The sequence below is a fragment of the Microtus oregoni genome, unplaced genomic scaffold, assembly GCF_018167655.1.
Source record: "Microtus oregoni isolate MIOR12 unplaced genomic scaffold, Mior012 000044F_ref0000062, whole genome shotgun sequence".
Lineage (NCBI taxonomy): Eukaryota > Metazoa > Chordata > Mammalia > Rodentia > Cricetidae > Microtus > Microtus oregoni.
The window spans coordinates 6,530,013-6,554,171 of record NW_024543218.1 but is presented as its reverse complement, the minus strand read 5'-3'; the positions used below and the strand labels follow the sequence as shown (position 1 = coordinate 6,554,171).

The window sequence follows — 24,159 nt, the reverse complement described above, 5'->3', positions numbered from 1 at the left end:
TGCAATTTAATCAAATATCTTCATTTGGCCTAGGATCCCAAAATTTATAGACTATTTTTTTCTGTACAAGTTCATGTACTAATCCTGTTATATGAACCAATATTTTCTTCTAAGTCAAGTGTCTATTCCCCTCATTTCACACCCTGAACTCCTAACTTCCAGGGTGACGGTAGAAGGGAACAGGGCCTTTGAATCATGACTCTGCAAAGCTGGCATGAGCCTTGACCTTGCACTTGGCAGACTGTGGAACTTCTGTTGGCCACATCACCTCTCCTAGGGGCTTTCGCTAGATGAGCTTAAACAACAAGACATCCCGAGGGCACAGAGTATCCACCAGTCAAGCGGTCCAGTCTTCCACCCAGGGTTCCTGTCATGCCGCCATTCTCACTCTGTTGCTTTAGAGATTGTTGGGAATGTTTGACTACTGTTAGATCTACAAGTTCAAATAGCCTGCTGCCATGACCACGGTCCTATTACTGTGACCGAGTGGGGAATGCACAATTTTCCTGCTCATGAGGGTGACTCCTCAGGCCATAAAAACCTACAGAAGGCCCAGTAGGAATTGCCTTTGACTTAAATCCTAATGGCTGCACATATTTATGAAACAAAACCAGGCAAAATTTTCAGCAAGAATTATCCAGAAGACTTTCGCTAAAGTGTGAGTGGGAACAGTTTTCAGTTACTGAACCTTAAGGAAGTAAATTTCTCCTAGAACATCTGTAAGGGTGGCCTGCAGGTGCAGGGATGAAGTTCAGGATGCATCAGCATGGTGAGAAGAAGCAGTAACAAGCTGAAGGTTACTAGGGGTGCAGGATGGCAGGGAGAACAGAGCTAGGCTTCCTGGGTGGTAGAATTCCTCTCTTGTGGTGAGCAGGAAAAGACTGGCTCAGGGACAAACATCTGGGTGACAGGGTAAGGAATAAAATGCCTTGCCCAGGACAGAAAGATTGTAAGAGGCAGAGGTGCTGGACAGCTGTAAGGAGACAGTATTGTCTAGATTCACAGAGATGGTGACAGCAGGCAAAAGACCTGCTGAAACCAGACAGAAATCCCAAGCGCAGGAGAGAGCCGGCTCCCTGTGGTTACTGGCTTTCTCTTTTTCTTCTTCTTTTGTTTTGTTTTGCTTGTTTGCTTGTTTTTATTCAAGACACGATTTCTCTGAGTAACAGCCCTAACTGTCCTGGAACTCACTCTGTAGACCAGGCTGGCCTCAAACTCACAGAGATCTGCCTGCTTCTGACTCCAGAGTGCTGGGATTAAATGTGTGCGTTACCACTGGCAAACTTTTTTTTTTTTTGAGAGAAAAAGCACAAACTTACATGGGTATAGAGTGGAGGATCTGGGAAGAGTTGGGCCATAGTAAAGAATATAATAACAGTATGAAATTCTCAAAAGAATAAATTTTTTAATTAAGGAATTTAAAAAAAACTTTTTATTACTCTTTAATTATTTATTTATTTTATGCCTTACCAGTGCTCCAGAGAGGTCCCCCAACTCTAGTTTCCTCTCCCGTCCCAATAGAATTCAACCTATGATCCATAAGATACTTAACTTTCATTTTCTCTGAATTTTGGTCTATTTTCTTTCCCAACTAGTTAACTATTTGCCTGTCCCACTGAATGAACTCTAACATCAGAATCCCTGTTACAAAGGGAGTATTTGGAGTGATTTAAAAAAAAAAAAATCACTAGATTAGCAGTTCTCAAACTTGGAATATAAAACCAAGAAAGCATTGAAAATAGGTTCCCACATCCTATCACTCTGTTTTTCTCAATAAGAACCTTAAGTGTGTATTTCCAACAGTTTCTCAAGATGATAGTTGTCGAGAGATCATCAACTGTAAAGGGTTGCCCAGAATTGAGGACAAGTGTTAGTCATTAAAACTCCCCAGGGCTTAGGGATACAGCTCAGCTGGTAAGTGTGGGCCTGGCCTGCACACAGCTCTTGGGTGTGGTCCCCAGCACCACACAAAACACCTGCGGAAGCCTGTGACCACAATCCTGATGTTCAGGAAGTGGATGAAAGAAGAGATCAGAAGCTCAAGGTCATCTTTGGTTATGTGAGGAGTTTGAGGCTAGCCTGAGTTGCGAGATGCTATTTAAAAAAAAAAAAAAGGCACCTTTTCTGGTTTCCTTTCATTATTTTAGCCGCAATCAGTCATAAGTATGCTAAGGCTTCAGAAGAGGCTTGCTGTAGTGGTATTTCACTTGTATTTTAATAAATAAGACTTGCCTAAGGATCAGGAAAGTAAAACAGCCACACTGGCCATCCTTACAGACCAGGCAGCAGTAACACACACTTTTAATCCCAGTAGCCACACTAACTTGCCATAGAAACCAGGCGGTAGTGGTGCATGCCTTTAATCCCAGAACTAGAGAGGATTATAAAAATTATGGGAGGGGACAGCTCTCAGACACAACCTCATTCTGAGATTCCTGGAGGCAGGATCGCCGTTTTTGGACTGAAGTCGAGGTAAGAGCCAGTGGCTAGCTGCTTTGCTTTTTAAACCTTCAGGTTGAAGCCCAATTTCAGTCCCTGAGTGTTTAATTAAATCGTGCTCCAGCTTGCCTCTAGTTTGTTGTGCTGTGGTAAAAAGGTCTGGCTGGAGACCAATGAGATCAACATCAATGCCAACTCTATAGAAAGATCCAGAAGCTGATCAAAGATTGGCTGATCACCTGCAGTCCTATGGCTCTATTTTCCCAGGCCCAATACTAGAAAACCCCTTTGGTTCTCTGGAAACGTGGGCACAGGGACACGGATGAGTGGATGAATGTTGTCAATGCCAGAATGCCCAAAGAGGTAAACTGGATGAAGAAGATGCAAATCTTGCAGCAGGCTATTCAGGAAACACCATAAATTTAAAATGTATCACCACATGCATTACAGACCAACCTGAAGGTGAAGGAGTGTGTGTAAAGATAAAAAAAAAAAAAAAAAGTATTCTCCTGGAATATATCCAAGCACTGGAGGCAGAAGCGGCCTGAATGAAGATCCTGGCTGACCAGGCCAGGCCTGCAGGACTAGATCAAGGAAGTATGAAATGCCCTAGAAAAGTACCTGAAGTCCCAGAGCTAGATCATAAAGTGGTGTCTCTATGTGTATAGTGAACTAAGTGGTCTAAGTGGTAGATCACATAGCTCAGCCATTAAAATAAAATATGCCTTTGAAAAACCAACAGTTAAAAAAACTCAAGAAATTATAATATGCAGCCATGGTTGAGACCACTAAAGACAACGAAAACTGGCTTTGCCTACCTGGAAGAACTTGTCACGAAAGGTAAATGTCACTGTTTTTCACACAGTTCATGATCTATGGAATATCTCTTTTTGATATTGAAAAGAGATTTTCTAGACATTGCCCAGTAGCAATCAACAAAGGAAAAGCCTGGCCTCTCCATCCTACTGACTCCCAAGATGGAAGGACAGATTAACATCTGCTTCCTCTCTCAAATCCTCTGGTAGTCAAACCCACGGCCATGTGGAAGCAGTTAACTAAAATAGCTCTTAAAAAATTCTAGAAGGGGGCTGGAGAGATGACTTAGCAGTTAAGAACACTGGCTGCTCTTCCAGAGGTCCTGAGTTCAATTCCCAGCACCCACATGGTGGCTCACAACCATCTGTAATGAGATCTGGCGCCCTTTTCTGGCCTGCAGGCATACATGCAAACAGAACACTGTATTCATAATACATAAATAAATATAAAAAATTCTAGAAGGGCAGTTTCAAAACCATTTCACCAGCTGTCATTAAAAATATTGATTCATTTGATAAACTGTATGAAAGTGGAATGATTTGATCTTTAATACAAGGTAGAAAGTTGAGAGGAACTGGAATATTCTGTGACTTTATTAAGCTTTACCTTCTGATATAAAATACACTATTGACTTCTGTAAAAGGACCAAGACTGGTCCAAAGGCCAAAGGAGGAGTGGGGCATTCCAGTCTTGAGAAACGGCTCAGCAGTTAAGAGTGCTCACTGTTCTTGCGGAAGACCCACGTTCCCAGCACCCACATAGTGGCGGATGACTACCTGTCACTCCAGACTCAGGGACTCTGATTCTCTCTTCTGACCTTCACAGGTACAGACAGGCACATGGTACACTGACAGACATACAAGCCAAACACCCATATATATAAACCATAAATAAATCTTTAAAAGAACAAAAGGAGATGTAGTAGCCTTGTGAAAGTTAGATCCTAAGAGGGAGAAAATAATGGGGGGGGAGGAACTAGGTAACTCAAGTGACAATGAAGATACCAGCTCTCTGCGGAAGAATGTTGACTGAGGATAACATCAGCCATTTGACAACTACAGAACAGACTTCAGTTATTACAAACTGAAAAATGTCATGCAAAAAGGGAGGGATACCATGCTGTTTACAGTAGAAAACTCAGAAACTTTCATGATCAACACCACACATTATCAACAACGTCCTTAGTTATTAACTAATGGTTTGCTTTGGTTCTTTCTTGCCTGCAATCTCTCAGGGAAGTTTAGTGAATATGAGTTCATGGTTTCAAATTATCCTCTCAGGAGAGAGAGAGAGAGAGAGAGAGAGAGAGAGAGAGAGAGAGAGGAGAGAGAGACCCATACCTCTTATTTTACAGTAATGTTGAAAAGCTATCACAAAAACTCCTGTCAACCATTTGATGCTCCATCGTGACCTATGGCTTGGGGCTAAGCATGCTGAGGAATGTGTTTTGGCATCATTGTTAATCAAATTAAAGGCCTTAAACTCAGCACATTTACTAATGTACATCTTAAATGGAGCATGCTCAAAAACATGCATGCCACTATTTTCATTTGTGTGTTTGTGTGTATGTATGTATGTATGTATCTATGTATCTATACATGTATGTATCTATCTATGTATCTATGTATGCATCTATGTATCTATGTATGTATCTATGTATGTATGTATCTATGTATGTATCTATGTATGTATGTATCTATGTTTGCTCCCTGAATAAAATCTCCTTGTTTTCTTTGTTCCCAAAGGGCGCGCCTTGTGAAAGAACCCCTGGCTTTCCAGACAGGCAGCAGGTGATACACCCTGTTTCTTCCTTAGCTCCTCACTCACCCCAAGGAAAACACTGAGTCTAGCTGACTACAGAGGCAGGGTGCAATGCAGTAAGGAGCTAAGGAAGGGCTGGGGTGGCCTAAGACACACTAACTTATGTACTGAAACTCATGTCTCAGGGTGGGTCCACAGTCATCCATCTGGAGGCTGAATTCACAGCTTGCCAAAACCCATTCTTGGGCAATCTGGCATTTAATATTTATACTCTGTGTATGTATCTATTTATAGCACAAGCTATGAAAATGAGAAAAAAATCAAAACATGCGATCACAGGGCCTCACTGGATCTGTGCAGTAAGACTATATGCTGGGTGATCTACCAATAACTAGAGTTCAATAAGAATCCCCAGGTTTCCCTGCTGTATGACCGACTCACAGTTGATACCCAGGGCTCTTCTTGGGTCAAATGTAAAGGGGCACGTGCTTAGTCACGTGACTGTTCTCACATCAGTAAGTCTGTAGAATGCTCTCAGCAGCAACCATACAACCCATCAGCACCTTCATTCTTCGAAGATGGCTTTATCCAAACTTTTCTTTGTCAGACCTCATTGGCTATCTCTCCAAGCACTACCTCTCGGTGGCTGCAGAACCTGGATGGTTCAGAGACCTCTGATTTCCCACCTGCCTCAGGAACAGGCAAACTCATCCGAGCTTCAGGGTAAGCTTTATGGATAGCAACTAGTCACCCAGGATCCTCTTCCTTCCCAAAGTTGTTTCAGCAGGTAGACTGGCTCAGTTCTGGGCAAGAAAGTTGTATGTTTTGTTTAACAGTGTTGTTACACTTGCTCTCACCAAAAGGCTGAGAATGTGGCAGGACACACAGGGCCTGCCCAGGTCTAAGCCAGATGGGGTCCCAGCTCTGAGAGGAGAAAGTGGACCAGATAAAGGAAATGGGACCCTGCCTTTAACGCATGGCTCTGCCTAGTCTCTGGAGACACAGTTATAATAGGTAAGAAACCTAATGAACAATATTACACGTACGACTCTTCTCTCACTGTTAGCTCAAAGCAGTATCAAAAGAAGCGATAGAAAAACAATTTCATAAAACAAATAAAAACACCACTTACTAAAACTAAAAAGTAATATCACATATAGAGATCTAGAAAATGTTGATATTCAAAAACAATGACAGTAAGCTTACTAAAGATTTAACAACAAAAAGCCCAATGTTTATACGCATGTATGTATGTATATATGTAAGTATGTATGTATGTAAATATGTATGTATGTATTTTAGGGTGTTTTGCTTTTGTTTTAGGCAGGATCTTACTGTGTGTCTCTGGGTGGTGCAATGCTCACTATATAGCCTTAAACTTACAGCAATTCACCTGTGCCGGCCTCCCAAGTGCTAAGAGTATAGGAATGTATTTTTAGTCTTTACAGTGTTTACAATGTAGCCCAGGCTGACCTGAAACTTTCAATCCCCCTGCCAGCCTCCCAAGTAGAATTAGAGGAATATGCCACTAAGCCCACTTCAGGCATTAACACTTAGTCTCTAAGTGCCTGGAGTGATTTCTCACAGTGCTACTAGAACTAGTGTCTCCCAGCCCTGGACTTTATACAAGTACTTTCTCTGCTTAAAAAAAAAAAAAAAAAAAAAAATATCCAAGATAAATCTTACACAGCTTAAAACCCATGTGGGAAAATAAAATCAACTTTTTGTAAAGCTTTATCTGAAATCTTTTCTCAGGCAAAGCTTCATTTCTCCAGGCTGATGGCATGATAGTCACAGATTTTGTCACTGTGCACTGGACGGTACCTATTCCCATGGTCAAGAGTGACCCGAACATGAGGATAGCGTCTCTGACCTAAAATGAACTTGACTATAGATCTCTGGTCAAATTTTAGAGTTATGGTGGAAACTCTAAATGGACATCAAATTGTTTACTAGTGAGCTTCAAGGTTACTGAAAGAATAGACCCTCCTGGAGGAGAGTAAGGACTAATAATTTAGAATTGGAGTATTTCCTTAAATTCACAGTCATCACTTGGTTATCTGTGATATGGAGTGAAGTTATTCTGAGATCTAAGAGCCATGCGGTTCAATTGATATGTGCAAGCCGATCTTTCCAGAGCAGAAATGTTTGTAATTCCTGTTGGCTCGGTGTTTCATTAGAATAAAGTCTGACTCTTCTTTCTTACTAAGATGACTGTGATATACAAACAATACAGCAAGTCACCATAAAAATCTAGAAGCCAGCGGCGGTGGTGGCGCACGCCTTTAATCCCAGCACTCGGGAGGCAGAGGCAGGCGGATCTCTGTAAGTTCGAGGCCAGCCTGGTCTACAAGAGCTAGTTCCAGGACAGGAACCAAAAGCTACGGAGAAACCCTGTCTCGAAAATCAAAAAAAAAAAAAAAAAAAATCTAGAAGCCCATTTTCAGTAAAGAGTCAAACCAGTTGTCCCAGAAAGCAGTCTCTCTTGCTGTGTAAGAAGTACTTGACTGATGAGAACCCAGGACCTTAGTGGGCTCCTACTATGTTAGTTAGGACAATGCGAGGCTTACAAGGAATTAACCCTGCAGTTGGATATAAATGTTACCTAAATAAAAGTCCCCAAGACCATTCTACCTTCAAAGTTTTAAAGGACAAGGAAAAAGAACGTAGTTTGGGGATGGATATAGAGATAATTAAAACAAAAGAGCTTCAAAGAAAATCATCGAAATGATTATCATATACTTCTTTTCTGAAAATAGCTAATAATTCACACTCCTGGGACAGGGTGTACAATACATCTGTCATACCAGCTTTCAATGTCTGAAAAACATGTTTATGTGTGAGAAAATACATATAGTCGCGGTATGTGGTGACAGATTGATACAAACATAACATAAAGAGAAAACAGTTTCAGAGACAAAGAGCGACTGCCTCTGGGAAGCAGTATCACTTGCACTAAGTATGCACCTTGAACCTTATTCTAAAACCCAATAACAACTAAAAAGCAAATACAGTTCTTTCAACATAGATCTTTTATTTAAAAACCATTTTATTCGTCCAATATATTTTGTTTTTTCAGGAGCAGTTTGGTTTGACTTTGGCTTTGGTAATGCATTAATATCTTTGATTTTTGAGAAAAAGACTACTTACCAATGCTGGCCCTGAATTCTCCAGATCAAGTGAACCTTCCTCCTTTGCTTCCCAAACAAATGGGAATAAAGGAGTTCACCACCAGAGGCCACTGTCCAGCCAAGGCCTTAGCAGCCATAGCATAAAATTAAGTTACACTGACTATATCTAAGAAATGCAATTAATTGTATCCAATAAAGTCCATGCTGTCCATCTATACCACTATAACTGCTGATAATTTGCAGTATCAATCATTTGGCATCTTGTTGAAAGACAGCAGAGAACGCTGATGATACAGTGTTCAACAAGTCCCCTAATCACTGTAAAAACTGAAAAGAGAACCTATTCGATTCTGCAAAGTCATTTAATTACAGTGTATGTTTCAATGTTTCACATTAAAAGTACTGAATCAATCTACCAACTACATTTTGAACTCATCTAATAACTGTGTGACACTAAAATATATACAGTAACAATTTCAAAATAAAAATAGTGGTTCTATGATAATTTCCTTGAAAACCTAACCACAGTCTTGCTTTTATTAAACAATTCTATATTTTTATTTACAAATTTAATAATATGCTTATAAGTATGCTATCATCTCCAGAGTTTCCTATTAATCAAACAGATAGTAATGCTTAAGATATCTATAAGTAATAGCTGCATTTTCTTTTGGTATATTTGTTTGTTTATTTATTTATTTGGGTTCTGTTGTTTTGTTTTTGAGCTAGCAACTCTCTACAAAGTCATGCCTATCCTGGAACTCACTCTATAGACCAGGCTGGCCTTGAACTCTCAGATATCCACCTGCGTCTACCTCCTTGTGCCATCAAGCCTGGCCCTGTTCTTTTTATTAGCACGTAGCACTAGGATAAAGTAACACGCTTTGCTATGGAATGCTATGGATGACATTCCCATTCTGTGAGACATAGAATCTGGTTAGATAGCCCAGACAAACCTAAATCTACAACTCACCATTCTCTCACCTGTTTTCTGAGTGCTAGAATGATAGTCAGATGCCATTATTCCAGGCAGTAAGGCTACAATTTTGTAATTAAATAAGAAAACAAAGTTTACATGAACCAATGATACAAAGGCGTGCAGGGTACAGCACTCTGGGCCTCTCCCTCTCGTCCACACCCGAGAATTCTGTGTTACACACTCCATAAAAAAAATAAAAAAAAATGTTCGTCCTAACGACTCTAAGTAAACCCTCAACCCATTCCTTCAGAAAAACTTCCCAGGCCCTAACTTTAGTATTTGGTCTCCGTGGTCAACCACTCTGTGGTCATTAGCAGGCATTTCCAATGGTCTTTCAAGTCCCCCAATCCAATTCTCTTTATTCTGGGCTTTGAAGCCAAAGGCAGTCCCACTAACAACCAAAGCCACCCTGTGTTGAGTTCAAGAAATCTGCTGCTTTTGAGAGAAAACTATACCTATACTTAAAAAATCCTAGAGTGGGGTTCACAATTTAAAACTGAAACCCTTCAACATGATGATGATGATGATGATGATGATGATGATGATGATGATGATGATGATGATTTGGAGGAGGATAATGAAAGCAGGCCAGCAGGGCAGAACTACAATCCCACCCACTCGGAAGGATGAAGCAGGAGGTTTGGAGGAAATTTGAGGACAGCTGAGGTACATACCAAAACCCTATTCAAAAAAAAAAAAAACAGAAAAAAAGAAACAAACAAAAAAGGAAAAAAAAACAGAAGAAATGAACTATGTTTCAGCTAAAACTAAAATATGTGAGGGCCACACAAAGTTCCTTAGGTCAGTCTATCAATGGGAGATGCTTACCCTGTGAAAGTTTCAAAAGCTCTATATCTATTTCAAAGTAATAGTTTCATTATGAATCAAAGACACATAATAAAATCATAGCACTAAAAATATAGAACCCTTTCCAGACTTGCAACAGGCACAATACCAAAACCCTAAAGCCTTAGTAATTATTTATACTAGACACAGAATCTGCAGGAAGAAACTCCTGCCATCCCACCAGTAAAATCTCAAAAGTCCTCTAAGGGAAACAGTTGAGCAATTAAACAAGGAAGGTACCGTATGACTCAACAATATCACTATTGAACATCTACTAAAAGAAAACTATAAAGTTGTGCATGAAAATATCCAAAGTAACAAAAAGAATGAACTACACATAGACACAGCACACATGCACAGAGAGAGAGGGTGAACTACACATAGACACAGCACACATGCACAGAGAGGGTGAACTACACATAGACACAGCACACATGCACAGAGAGAGATGATGAACTACACATAGACACAGCACACACGCACAGAGAGGATGAACTACACATAGACACAGCACACATGCACAGAGAGAGAGGATGAACTACACATAGACACAGCACACATGCACAGAGAGGGTGAACTACACATAGACACAGCACACACGCACAGAGAGGATGAACTACACATAGACACAGCACACATGCACAGAGAGAGAGGGTGAACTACACATAGACACAGCACACATGCACAGAGAGAGAGGGTGAACTACACATAGACACAGCACACATGCACAGAGAGAGAGGGTGAACTACACATAGACACAGCACACATACACAGAGAGAGAGGGTGAACTACACACAGACACAGCACACATGCACAGAGAGAGAGGATGAACTACACATAGACACAGCACACATGCACAGAGAGAGAGGATGAACTACACATAGACACAGCACACAGAGAGAGAGGGTGAACTACACATAGACACAGCACACATGCACAGAGAGAGAAGGTGAACTACACATAGACACAGCACACATGCACAGAGAGAGAGGGTGAACTACACACAGACACAGCACACATGCACAGAGAGAGAGGATGAACTACACATAGACACAGCACACATGCACAGAGAGAGCGGATGAACTACACATAGACACAGCACACAGAGAGAGAGGGTGAACTACACACAGACACAGCACACATGCACGGAGAGAGAGAGTGAACTACACATAGGCACAGCACACATGCACAGAGAGAGAGGGTGAACTACACATAGACACAGCACACATGCACAGAGAGAGAGGATGAACTACACATAGACACAGCACACAGAGAGAGAGGGTGAACTACACACAGACACAGCACACATGCACAGAGAGAGAGGGTGAACTACACATAGACACAGCACACATGCACAGAGAGAGAAGGTGAACTACACATAGACACAGCACACATGCACAGAGAGAGAGGATGAACTACACATAGACACAGCACACATGCACAGAGAGAGAGGATGAACTACACATAGACACAGCACACATGCACAGAGAGAGTGATAGATCATGCACACAAGCCCCACACAGACGCATGCAAAGCAAAAACAAAAGAGCTGGAATGAACAACTGGGACATGCTACATCCTACATGAACTGTTAATTCCTGCCAACTGAAGGAAATAAGGCAAGGAACACATATCATACGTGGGGGGGGGGGCATTTATAAAGAAAAAGTAAATTAGTTATTGACTAGGAGCTATAGACAGAAATGGAAATTACATCTAAATGGGGAAAAGAATCTTATCAGAGGAATTCAGATATTTTTTTTATAACTGATTTACAGTGTATGGGCACAGTAGGAGACACCTGCAATCCCTGCACTGTGTAGGCAGAGGCAGGAGGATCACAAGTTAGAGGCCAACCAAGACTACAGAGCAAGTTTGAGACAGTCTGAGACAACCCTGTCTCCAAAAAAGAAAACAAACAAACAAACCTTGGTTAACAATGACTATTGTATCACTAGGTAAACTTACTTTAAAAATCATTGAATAGTACTGTTGAAATGAGTGAATTTTATGAACAATAAAATCCACCTTAAGATAAGCATTATACTCACCTAAAGGCACTTCTATTACTTTAAGTGTTGTTATGATTAGACTAGCCCTGGTAAGTAATCACATTCTGCCCAGTGAGTACTACAGATAGTCCCATTACCAAAAGATCTGAGACTAAATAAAGCTATTCAGAACTAAGCACAGACACATTCACAGTTACCTAAATTATTCTGATACAATATTTAAAGTTATACACACACACACACACACACACACACACACACACACACATTTCAATGTCTTTGTATTTTATCCTGAGCACTATAGGAAAGGATTTTCTGGGATCGACGTCTCTCCTTGATCTCACTGTTGAGTTCAGGCTGGCTGTGCACTCGGGATCTTCCTGCCTCAGCCCCTGCAGTGCTGGGGTTACAGGCATGCTTCACCAACTCCAGATCTCTGGGATCCTTTTTAAGACTTAAATACTTGACAAGGAAATTTTTCGTGATTTATTAGGGTACAAGGTTTGTTTGTGTTTTCCTTTTACTTAATTTTAAGCCAACTTTGGGAAATTATCTTTTTCCAAGTTGCCCTCTTTACAAGGGGACAATGACGAGCATGGTGAGAACCCTGCGTGTCAGTTTGTTTGCTTGTTGCAGGGGTGAGACACAGACCAAAAGCAACTTGAAGGGGGAAGGATTCATTTGGCTTACACGTCCACGTCCCAGTCCATCACCGAGGGAGGCTAGGACCGGAACTGAAGCGCTCTAGTTTGTGTCAAGTTGACAAGAAATCAATAAAGAAATAACCAGCCCACCCTGTATGTCTTCAGAGACATCACTCTAAAATTTCAATATCCAATAACTGAAACTGAATTATCACAAGCCAATGAGGGAATAAGTCAATCATGCAACAGAGGATAAAAAAATCGATAACCCACGCTTTGCAACTTCTTTCTGTGGTCTAAGAGGCTCCAGATAGTGGGGCTCCTTTTGTTTTTGACCTCATCTGATGACACATTGACTCCCAGTTTCACAGCCTTCAGCTGTCCTACCTTCTCTCAACCATGCTAGGCTTATTCTTGGCTTCACTTTTGCTGTTGGTCCTTCTGTTTGGGGGCCCCTTACATTTAATACCACCCTTCATATAGATGACATGTTCTAACAGTAACTGTTAACTATCACCTCCATCCCTATGTCAGGGCTCCGCTAACAATAAGGCCACTCTCTGACATTACCTTATTTAACAAGTTTATGGCCTTTCTGGCCAGAAGACAAGCTCTTCAAAATTAAAGCATCTACTTTCTTCTGGTCTCCCAAGCTCTCAGGTTCCAGAAGAACCCTCAGCAATACCCAGGGGATTACAAATGTGTGTATATGTCTAGCTGCATGTATATAAGCTAAGCATGTCTATATGTATATATGTACATGTCTGTAAATATACATGTGCATGCATGCTTGCGTATATATGTAAAATGAAAATAAGAATTAAGTTTTTCAACAAAGATTTGTCTTCTACACAATAGTAAATGTATATATAAATAAGTATTCAAATAATGAATCACTAGAAGAGCAAAATAGTCAATGATTGATTTACTAATAACAGTGAAAGGTCTGCTATTTATTATTATCATAAAACATCATCATTTAATTATACTCTTATCCTCAGCATTTATTTTAATCATTGGCATTAACTACTTTATAAGTGGAGCATAGTCAAATAAATGAGGACTTGCAGAACTAGCTTTTGGGTCCAGTTGAATTCATATCCTGCCTTTTATCTACCAGGACTCTGATTTTCCCAGAAATTCAAGGTCCCAGTGGAAAGCAGGCAAAGGTGATGAAATGCCAGGTGAGTCCCACAAATAAAAGACTGCACTTGCCCATTTCAACAGAACCTGAACCTAAGTGTTCTTTCCCTGACCTTGCCTCAGCCTCCCCATTCCCACCCACACCACCTCCCATTCTGCATGGCTAGCCCTCATGCTGAGTTCTGGGTGCCATCCCCCACTGTGAAACAGGGAATAAAAAGATTGGAATAAGAATCACAGAGTAACAGAAAAATTATTTTGATGTTATAGAAATAAAAAAAGGAGATTATCCACAATAAATAAAGAGATAAGAAAGCACTCTATTTTGACAGGTTTGACAGGTGACCGTCATTAAAGCTCAGGGAGCTGAAGAGAAAACCTTCCCACTACCCTTGCCCCTCCCTGAGGCATTTAATTATTCGCTTACTGAATAACAACAGAGTAGCTCACAGGAAAAGACGTGGGCTGAGTAGCTCAGATAATATGATTAGAATACCTTTCGAGCCCTCTTCTTTCTAAGGAATGTTTCACAGTAAAATACAGCACCCTCTGCTGATCTTTGTAAGGTTCCGTGTAGCCTCAGAACCAATAGGAGCAGAGCAAATAATACATTTGGTGTTATTAATGTATCTGTCCTAAGAGTGAAATTTCATAGCCATGACCCATGAAGGAAACTACCTCCCACACTTAATAACTGACAAAGCAGGAACTGGCTGTACTGCTCGCTTTTAGCCTTTCTGTATTTTTAAACCCCTTCCACAGAACTACAACCCAAATGGTGAATGAACTCTTGTATAATCTGGTTATAGAAAATCTGCTTTGCTGAATATTTTGAAGGAATGTTATGTAATAATTCATTTTCTTCAATTCCCATCTTAAAATAAGTATCATTGGATCTATTCTGCAACTGATATCCAGCTACATACAGACTTAATTATCCCTTAGTTAAAAATAATTTTTTGACTTGTTCCACAGGCCTAGAATTGCTTTATGAGAGAGAGCAGTCCAAAGTTTTTCAAAGCATATTCAATTTCCACCTTCCTTCTTCCTAAACCAATAGAGCCATAAAGGTAAGTCAAACCAAAAGCATTAAATTGCACAAGAAAAAAAATCTACATAAAAATGAAAAAGAAAAAAACTATCACATTATTGTGGTTTTTCAGCATAAAGAAGATAGTTACTAACAAACGTTACACCCTACTACAAACACATGTGCACTTCATGTCTACTGTTGCTCTATTCGCACTAGCTAGAGAATAAAATCAACCTCGACGACTAGGCAAGAAAAAATACGGCACACATACACAACATTACTAGGTTGTAAAAAAAAAAATTAAGTCATAAAATTTGCATAAATAGATGGAACAAGAAAAAAATGTACTGAATAAGGTAACTCGGGCTCAGGAGGATAAGTACTGTTTTCTCTCATACACAGATCCTTGCTGATGGTCATGGCAGAGGAGCAGCAGGTGGCAATTGAAGTTCAAGGTGTTATCCCACCAGGAGGAAATTCTCTGATGGGTCAATCTCAGTGAGGCAAGGCCACAGACCCCAGAATGTCTTTTGTTTCTCCTGTGCCTTTACATGTTTGCTGTTATCATCTTTCTCTGGTATCTTGCATGGTGTGAGTGGATGTGGGGAGACCCTCACTGCCTGTAATGTGGTGTGTTTATCTTATTGGAAACATCCCGATCTACTGAGCATTTTTATCTAATAGATCATCAAGAAGATGACTCTTCCCTAAGCTGTACTGTCTAATTGATAATAATGTTTGCTTATACCGACCTTTGATGGAAAAAATAAATATAAGGAAATGTAACATGGCCAGGGCCTATGAGTGTCACCTAAGGAGCTGCATGGGCTATCTCAAGTTAATGTCTAAGAAAGCAAAGCATTGAGTCTCAGAAGCCAGGCTGGTTCTAATTCTCTTAAGGCTGAAAGAGGCAGTCACAGGTTTGGTGTGCATCATTAACTGAAACAAAGCTTTAAAATAACTTCAGGTTAGACCAGATGTTTTGATAATAGCTTTGAGATGAAAAATCCCAGAAAACAATCTAAAGTTCACAAGGAAACATAGCTGAGGTCAAACATACAAAGCAACCCAGTTGTTACTAGCTGATGTACTTTCCGTGCTAGGGTTGGCTGATGATCAAAGGTAATGATTAATTCCTTATACCCATCTCTGCCCTCAATCTCCTGGTATTAAAAAAAAAGGTAAACTATTGGTGAATGAGTATGTACCCTAAAGATTTAAAGTAGAGCTGACAGATTCTTTTTAATATATAAAAGTTTAAGCTTGTGATTCATTTAAGTTTCGTTATAAGATTATCTTTCAATATAAGTAATAAAGTAATTGGCCCTTTCTTTGTAACTGCAGAGTGCAGTCTGCCAGTAGGAGAACTGACTGAGAAGACTACGTTGTTTGCCCACACGATTGATCTGCAACAAGTGGCTTGGGTATGAATGTACATGGGTTCTTGGAATAATTTGTTTTTCATGTGTAGTATGTAAAATGTTTCGTCATATAAGGGACATGGAAAACATGCTGTTTTTCGCTTGTATTCATTCACTTGAAAAACAGAATGTAACAACATTGTAATTCCTATGCTGCCTGAAAAACTTGCTGGAGGTATATAAGCTGTAGAAGATATACAATATATAGAAAGAATAGAGGATTCAGAGAAGAATAGAGACTAAAGAAGGAAACCCTTGAGAGAGTGTGAGTGTCCTTTTCCCTAACCCCCTCAGACACATTAGTCTACTATCACTGATGCGGCGGGTTTCTTTTGGGCCCTGTGCTGTCTGGAGGCCGGCTGCCCAGAATCTGATATATCCTACCTTCAAATGTTCTCTTTTGTATGTTTAACTTGGAGCACAAGTGGAAGCCAGGAAAAAAGACAGAGGATGCTTACAAGACAGGAGATGGGAGATTACAAGTAAAACTAAAATAGGGAAGTTGAATACTCAGGGCAGGAAGAGAGGAAGTGGGACTATAGGGAAAATCAGGAGTAGAGGGGTGTAGGAGGAGACCACTTATTCGTCCCGGCCACCCAGAACCAAAATAATCACACAGAAACTATATTAATTAAAACACTGCTTGGCCCACTAGCTCTAGCTTCTTATTTGGCTAACTCTTACATCTTAATTTAGCCCATTTCTAGTAATCTGTGCATCACCATGAGGTTGTGGCCTACCAGCAAAGTTTCAGCACATTTATCTCCAGTGATGGCTCCATGGCAGCTCCCTGACTCCACCCTTCTTTCTCCCAGCATTTAGTTCTATCTTCCCCACCTACCTAAGCTCTGCCCTGCTTGCTATAGGTCAAAAGCAGTTTCTTTATACATTAATGGTAATCACAGCATATAGAGGAAAATCCCACATCAGAGGGATAGATTAAAAACTCTACAGAAGTTGACTATCTCACAACTCAGCTAAAAGATAATAATTAGAGGGATAGAAGAACACATGTGAAGTGAATAATGGCTGCTGGGTGGACAGTCTTGGGAGTTAATGAATTTTATATAGGGATGAGGCCTGTGGCGTGGATTAAGCAAAACTAAGGATATATGAAAACTCCCATGGAAACCTACTAGTTAGTAAGCTAGTTTCAAAATACAAGTTTAAAAAAAAAAGAGTTAAACTTATACAGCCACTTTGGAAATCAGTATGACAGTTTCTCAGAAAATTGGGAGTCAACCTACCTCAAGACCCAGCAATGACACTCTTGGGCATATACCCAAAGAATGTTAATTACATTATAAGGACATCTGCTCAATTATGTTCATAGCAGTTAGTGGTAATAGCCAGAACTGGAAACAACTTAGATGCCCCTCAACTGAAGAATGGATAAAGAAAATGTGGTACATTTAGCCAGGTGGTGGTGGTGTACACCTTTAATCCCAGCACTTGGGAGGCAGAGGCAGGCGGATCTCTGTGAGTTTGAGGCCAGCCTGGTCTACAAAGCTAGTTCCAGGACAGGCTCCAAGGCAACACAGAGAAATCCTGTCTTGAAAAACAAACAAACAAAAAAGCAAACAAAAGAAAGAAAGAAAATGTGGTACATTTAAACATTGGAGTACTTACTACACAGTGATAAAAAGGAATGACATCTTGGAATTTTATGCAAATGGACGGAACTAGAAAAGAACATCCTGAGTAAGGTAACCCAGACCCAATAAGATAAACATAGGATGTATTCACTCATAAGTGGATATTAGATGTAAAGCAAAGGATGAGTCTATCGCCCATGACCCCAGAGAAGCCAGCTAACAAGGAGGACCCTAAGAGAGACATACATGAACTCCCTCTGGGAAGGGGAAATAGACAATATCTCCTGAGAAAATTGGGAGCATGGGGGTGGGGAAAGAAGGGCAGCAGAACAGGAGGAGGAGGGGAGAAAGGGAGGAGGGGAGGGGGGAGAAAAACCTGAGGGAACGGGATAGTCGAGATGGAGGAAGGACAGAGGAGACCAAGGAAAGAGATATCTTCATTGAGGGAGCCATTACAGGGCTAGCAAGTAACCTTGCTCTAGAGAAATTTCCAGGAATCCACAAGGATGACCCCAGCTAAGACTCTAAGCAATTGAGGAGAGGGTGCCCGGACTGGCCTTGCACTGTAGTCAGATTGATAACTATCTTAATTGCCATCTTCATCCAGCAACTGATGGAAGCAGATGCAGAGAACCACAGTGGAGGACTGGGCTGAGCCCCCAAAGTCCAGCCAAAGAGAGGGTGGAGTGATAATATGAGCAAAGGGGTCAAGACCATGATGGGCATACCCACATAAACAGCTTACCTGAGCTAATGGGAACTCACCAACTCCAGCCTGATATCAGGGGAAACAGCAAAGGACCAAACTAGGCCCTCTGAATGTGGGTGACAGTTGTATGACTGGGGCAGACTGGGGGCCACTGGCAGTGAGACCAGGATTTACCCCTACTGTTTACTCTGGCTGTTTGAAACCCATTCTCTTTGGAGGGATACCTTGCTCAGCCTAGATATAGTGGGGAGGGCTTTGGTACTCCCTCAAACAATGTGCAAGACTTCGGTGACTTCCTATGGGAAAACTTACCCTCTCTGAGGACTGAATAGGGGGTGGGGTGAGGGGGAAGGTGGAGGGAACAGGAAAAGGGGAGGGAATGGGAACTGGGATTGGTATGAAAAATGAGAAAAGATAGTTTTTTAAATAATAAATAAAAATGGAATACAATTAGCTTGGTGACTGCATGGGCTATTAGATAAAAGTCACAATGCAAGGCATGGGATTCCTCCCTACAAGTTATTGGTCAGGGAGATCCCAGAGGTCTGAAAAACGACCAGACTATGGTCATGCCCTTGGTTATTATCACCTAATTATGCTCTTATCCTCACCACTTACGAGGATTTACTAGATGCTGAGACCATATTAGTGAAAGCAACACGTCCTTTGGCTATCACACCCAGAGAAGCTAGCTGTTAATCAAAACATGAACAAGAAAGTTCCTCCCGGATGGCCAGCTTACACAATGTTGGAAGATGCCATGCAGGCTGGTGGGGGAGAAAATGCACCAACGGTCTTACCCAGGGCTGGACTATGCATGCTGCAGTCCCAACCTGCCAGGCACGGTGTACCCAATGGTGCAAAAGTGGCATAGCTGTTATGGGATAAGGAATAACTTTCTAACTGGATTTCCAGTCTGCTCCACAAAGTGAAATTTCTTTTCTGGTTCTGTGATCCTGGTCACAAGTCCATAGCTGGGAGGCAAAGGGTCCTGAGAAGAACCCTCTACTTTTTATTTTGCTAAATAGTCCTTGTACTAAAGTGCTTTCTAAATATTTGTGTTAAAACCCTGGCTGCTCTTAACTTTGGTCATAGAAGCTTCTTTTTCAATGGTCAGCAGTCAACAGAAAGATGCATGTGCCAGGTCAGTGCTGAGAACATGGGACGGAGTGGCCAGTCCTAAACAGGATGTCTACATTACTATCCCCACCCGTCCATACACATACACTCAATAGGAAGATGCATGTGCCCGGTCAGTGCTGAGAACATGGGATGGAGTGGCCAGTCCTAAACAGGATGTCTACATTACTATCCCCACCCCTCCATACACATGCACTCAATAGGAAGATGCATGCCCGGTCAGTGCTGAGAACATGGGACGGAGTGGCCAGTCCTAAACAGGATGTCTACATTACTATCCCCACCCGTCCATACACATGCACTCAGGGAACATCTTGGGAGATGAGGTAGAAAGAAGTAAGTGCTGGAACGTGGGGAAGAACACTGGGAGATGATGTCCTCTAGACTGTGGCGGTTTGAATAGGAATGGCCCCGCATACTAGGCTCACACATTGGAATGCTTAGTCACCAGGGAGTGGCACCATTTGAGAAGGATTAGAAGATGTGTGACTCGGTTGAATGAAATGCATCACTAGAGGTGGGCTTGGGAGTCTCGGAAAGCTCAAAGCAGACCAGGCATTCTCTCTATTCTCTCTGCCTGCTGCCTGCAGATTAGGATGTAGAAATCTCAGCTACCTCTCCAGCATCAAGGACGCTTGCCTGATGCCATGCTCCTCACCATGATGATAATGGGCTCAACACCTGGAACCACAGTTAGCCCCCAATTCAACGGTTCCTTTTGTAAAAGCTGCTTTGGTCATGGTGTCTCTTCACAACAACAGAACAGTGACAAGATGTAGACCTGGCATAGATATTTTACCCATGAGCTCACAGCAGCTGTAGTGACCTGCATACGATCAAGCAGTCAACATTCCAGCATAGGCACTGTAGGTGATTATTAAACAGTTATTGATAGTTAATAGTTGCTGAGGCAGGACAAACTTTTTTGATATGTGGCCACTGGAAGGATTTCTAGGTTCCAGTGGGTGGCCCCATATCCATATATATATATGGATAGTACTAGCTGGATTTAGTGGATAAAAAGTTGGGAAAAGAATGTGTTGAGGTGCTATGAGGAATATAGAGGGAGTAGGTGTGGAAAAACAAATTAATATGATCATATTTCATTGTACACATGAATGAAATTCAAGAAAAAAAAATAAAGGAAATAGCTACCCACCACCAACATTTAGTAAAGATCTCAGGCCAAAAAGAAAATGTCTAACAATTTCATAACAATACCTTTTTTAAAAAAAAAAAACAAAAACCTACTTTTCTCTCAGTATTGTAACCACGTTATTCATGTTCTGATAAATAGGGCCATATGAGTTTCTTCCTCAGAAAATGAAAGTTTTTGCACCAGAACTCTTTTAAGAACATGAGGAAGTTGGACCCGGCCTGGAACAATAGCTCAGCAGGCAAAGGTGCCTGCCAGCAAGCTGAGGATCTGATGTGGATTGATGGGACCCACATGGGGAGAACCAGCTTCCACTAGTTGTCCTCTGACCTCCACACAAGCACTGCAGCAGGCATCTGGGAGGAAGTGCACACATGTGTGCACACTGAATAGATCCCAAGGAATGACATCTGAGGCTGTCCATTATCCTCCACATCCAGCCGCACACCGTGTACACATGAGCATGAGCACACACATACAGAAACAGAAAGGACTTTTACTGCCTTAAGTATATCTTCATAATCTATCATTCATAGGAAGCGCAAGTCATACAGATTCTTATGCAAAATGCTGGAAGAACTCCTATCTTCTATTATATATTAGTAAAAGTTAGGTATCTACTAAAGCTATTCAATTTTGAATGCACATTTATTTCTTATTATTACCAACATTAACACCTTGAAGTCACTAGATAGCATAATTACAGTGAAGACAACTTGGCAAGCACTTACTGGTTTAGCCGGACATCAAGAATGAACGAGGTTCCAAAGGCATCCACCTGGAAGCTTGCCTTGTCCACATGAGTCAACTGCAATATCAAAAAGATAGAGCATGTTTATAGTCAGCGGTGGTGATTTCTTATGTGAGTATTTCTTATAGTCATCCTGAAAGGCTCATCATATCACAAATGAGAAAACAATTCAACAAGGAGGATAAATGACAGCACAGCAAAACAAAATTGTGTGCCTTCTTGGAGACCAGGTAGTCACCAATCCAAAGTTCATTACCATCCAGTCAAGGAGACAAGGACACTACTTTTCTGCTTTGTCTCATCTTGAAACACTGCATATCCAACTTTACTTCAGTAAACTTACTCCCTAATTGTTGTGGAATAATCCTCTGTACACTGTAAAGATTCGTCACTCTGATTGGTTTAATACAAAGATGGCCAGTAGTTAGACAGGAAGTATGGGAGGGACAGAGGACTCTGGAAGAAAGAAGGCAGAGTAAGAGGAGTCGTTAGCCAGACACAAAGGAAGCAAGTTGTGTACAGAATGAGGTAACAAGCCATGAGACAAGTCGTAGAAGTTAGATAAGAAATATGGGTAAATTTAAATGTAAGAGCTAGTTAGTAATAAGCATAAGCTATTGTCAAATCATGTATACTTAATATTAAGTCTGGATATTTAGGAACAGTTGCCAAGGCACAGAGAAACTCTGCCTACAAATGGCACCCAAACGTTCAGCAACCACAACCACATAAAACCTGAGAGAGCTTGGGAAAGGGTTCTAGACACACAGAAATGGAGTCAAGAGCCATTTCCTAGTCTCATGTCTCTGACTCTGGCCACAATACTGGGATGTGTCTCCTGGTTGCTGCCTGCAGACCTGAGCAGCCAGTGTCTGATGAGCTAAGCTAAGCGGTGGGTTCCTGCCAGTCCGCAGTACAGAAAAGCATCTCCTGGCAGCCATTTGTGGGGGGCAAGCTCCAAAGCAGAGGTGGAAATCGTAGCCATGCTGCTTAGCAGTCTACAGGCTCATGTGGTCCGAAAGAGATTACAGATACTCAATAAAGACAGATTCAGACAAAAAAAAAAAAAACCCTCTGAACCAGTTACAGTGTGTTTAAAAGATACATAACCTTGAGAGAGAGAAGAGAGAAGGAGTATATACGGTTTTAGATTAAAGATATAGTTTTAAAATAATAAGGTCCTTACAAGGGAAGAGTAATAAAAAATATAAGTCACATAAAGATGGAAAATACAGAGATTCTGTAAGTTATTGTGCTCTCCTTAGATCTTCTGATTGCAAATGGAAAAACAACAGCTGCTAAAACACATTGGATTATAAAAAGTGCTGGATTAAACCAGCCTATATATTTTGAAAATGTCTTGACTTCACACTCAGTACACTCAGGACTAGGTGAAAAGAGAGGGCCCGATGGGCAAAAGGAACAGGATGATTCTCCTACTGGACAGGATTTGAAAGAATGTGGGCTGGGGAATCCTGCTCCACCGTCGGGGCCCACCAGCCTCCTCTAACCGGAAGACAAGGTGCTCACAGAGTACTTCAGCCCCTTCCCTCGGGCAAACCTAACTCCCCTCACTCTTCTCAGATAACTCTAACAAGCCCTGGCTTCCTCTGTTTTTTTCCCAGAGTCCTCAGAGTTGCACCTTACCCTCAGCTCTACCGCTGCCACACACCACAATCCCCTGATCTCCCAAGACCCTTGCTGAAAACCCAGTGTAAGCTGCACATTTGCTACTCAACCAAAGATCTCCATCCTGCCCCCGCATTTCAAGATGCTCCTCAGCTGCCTCCCAGTGCCCAGGCACAGGGCTCTAGGACCCCGAGCCCCTCCCTGGCGCCCAAGCATAGGGCTCTAGGCCCCCGACCCTCCCCAGTACCCAGACATAGGGCTCTAGGACCCCAGGCCTTCCCCAGTGCCCAGGCATAGGGCTCTAGGTCCCCGAACCCCTCCCCAGTGCCCAGGCATAGGGCTCTAGGCCCCAACCCTCCCTGGCACCCAGGCATAGGGCTCTAGGCCTCAAGCCCCTCCCTGCATCTTTCCCACGCCTACTTCTTTCATCTGCTCTTTGACTCACGTCACGTGTATCTTTTATTCACTACCCCTGCTGGAAGCTTTCGAACCACTCTTGACCTAGGCGATTTCCTGAAAGCAACCCCATCTGCTTTTCAGGACTCAGGTTCGCAGCCCTCCTTGAATCTGCCACAGAGGCCCTAAGAGAAGAGCACAGGCAGGTGGTTTAAACAGCAGAGATCTTTGTGTTCACAATTCAGGAGGGCAGACGTCCACAGACAAGGGCTGGCAGACTAGGTTTCTCGCAAGGCCTCCCTGTGGTCTCACCATGCCCTCACACGCTCTGTGCGCTCTCAGTCACTTCCCCTTCTGAGGATATGAGTTCTCTTGGATTAGGGACACCCAGCCTGATAACCTCCTCTTTTACAGTCCTGTCTTTATGAACAACTACTCTGGGCGTGACAGCTCCTACACATGAATTTCCAGGGAACACGATTCTGTCCCCAGCACTCTTCTGCCGTGAAGTCGCCCACCTCCCTCTCCTCACCGCAGGATCGCGGAGACTCGGTGCTG

General features: G+C 41.8%; 1 protein-coding gene across 11 annotated transcripts in view; it reads right to left on the bottom strand.

Annotated features, from left to right (window-relative positions):
- LOC121434714 (disintegrin and metalloproteinase domain-containing protein 22) overlaps positions 1–24,159 on the bottom strand; it is a 224,827-nt gene that overhangs the window by 170,774 nt on the left and 29,894 nt on the right. For all 11 annotated transcript variants that reach the window (XM_041633616.1, XM_041633617.1, XM_041633619.1 and 8 more), the window contains exon 3: positions 21,557–21,633. In XM_041633616.1, the coding sequence (XP_041489550.1) occupies positions 21,557–21,633 (77 nt within the window). The remainder of the gene's footprint in view (positions 1–21,556; positions 21,634–24,159) is intronic.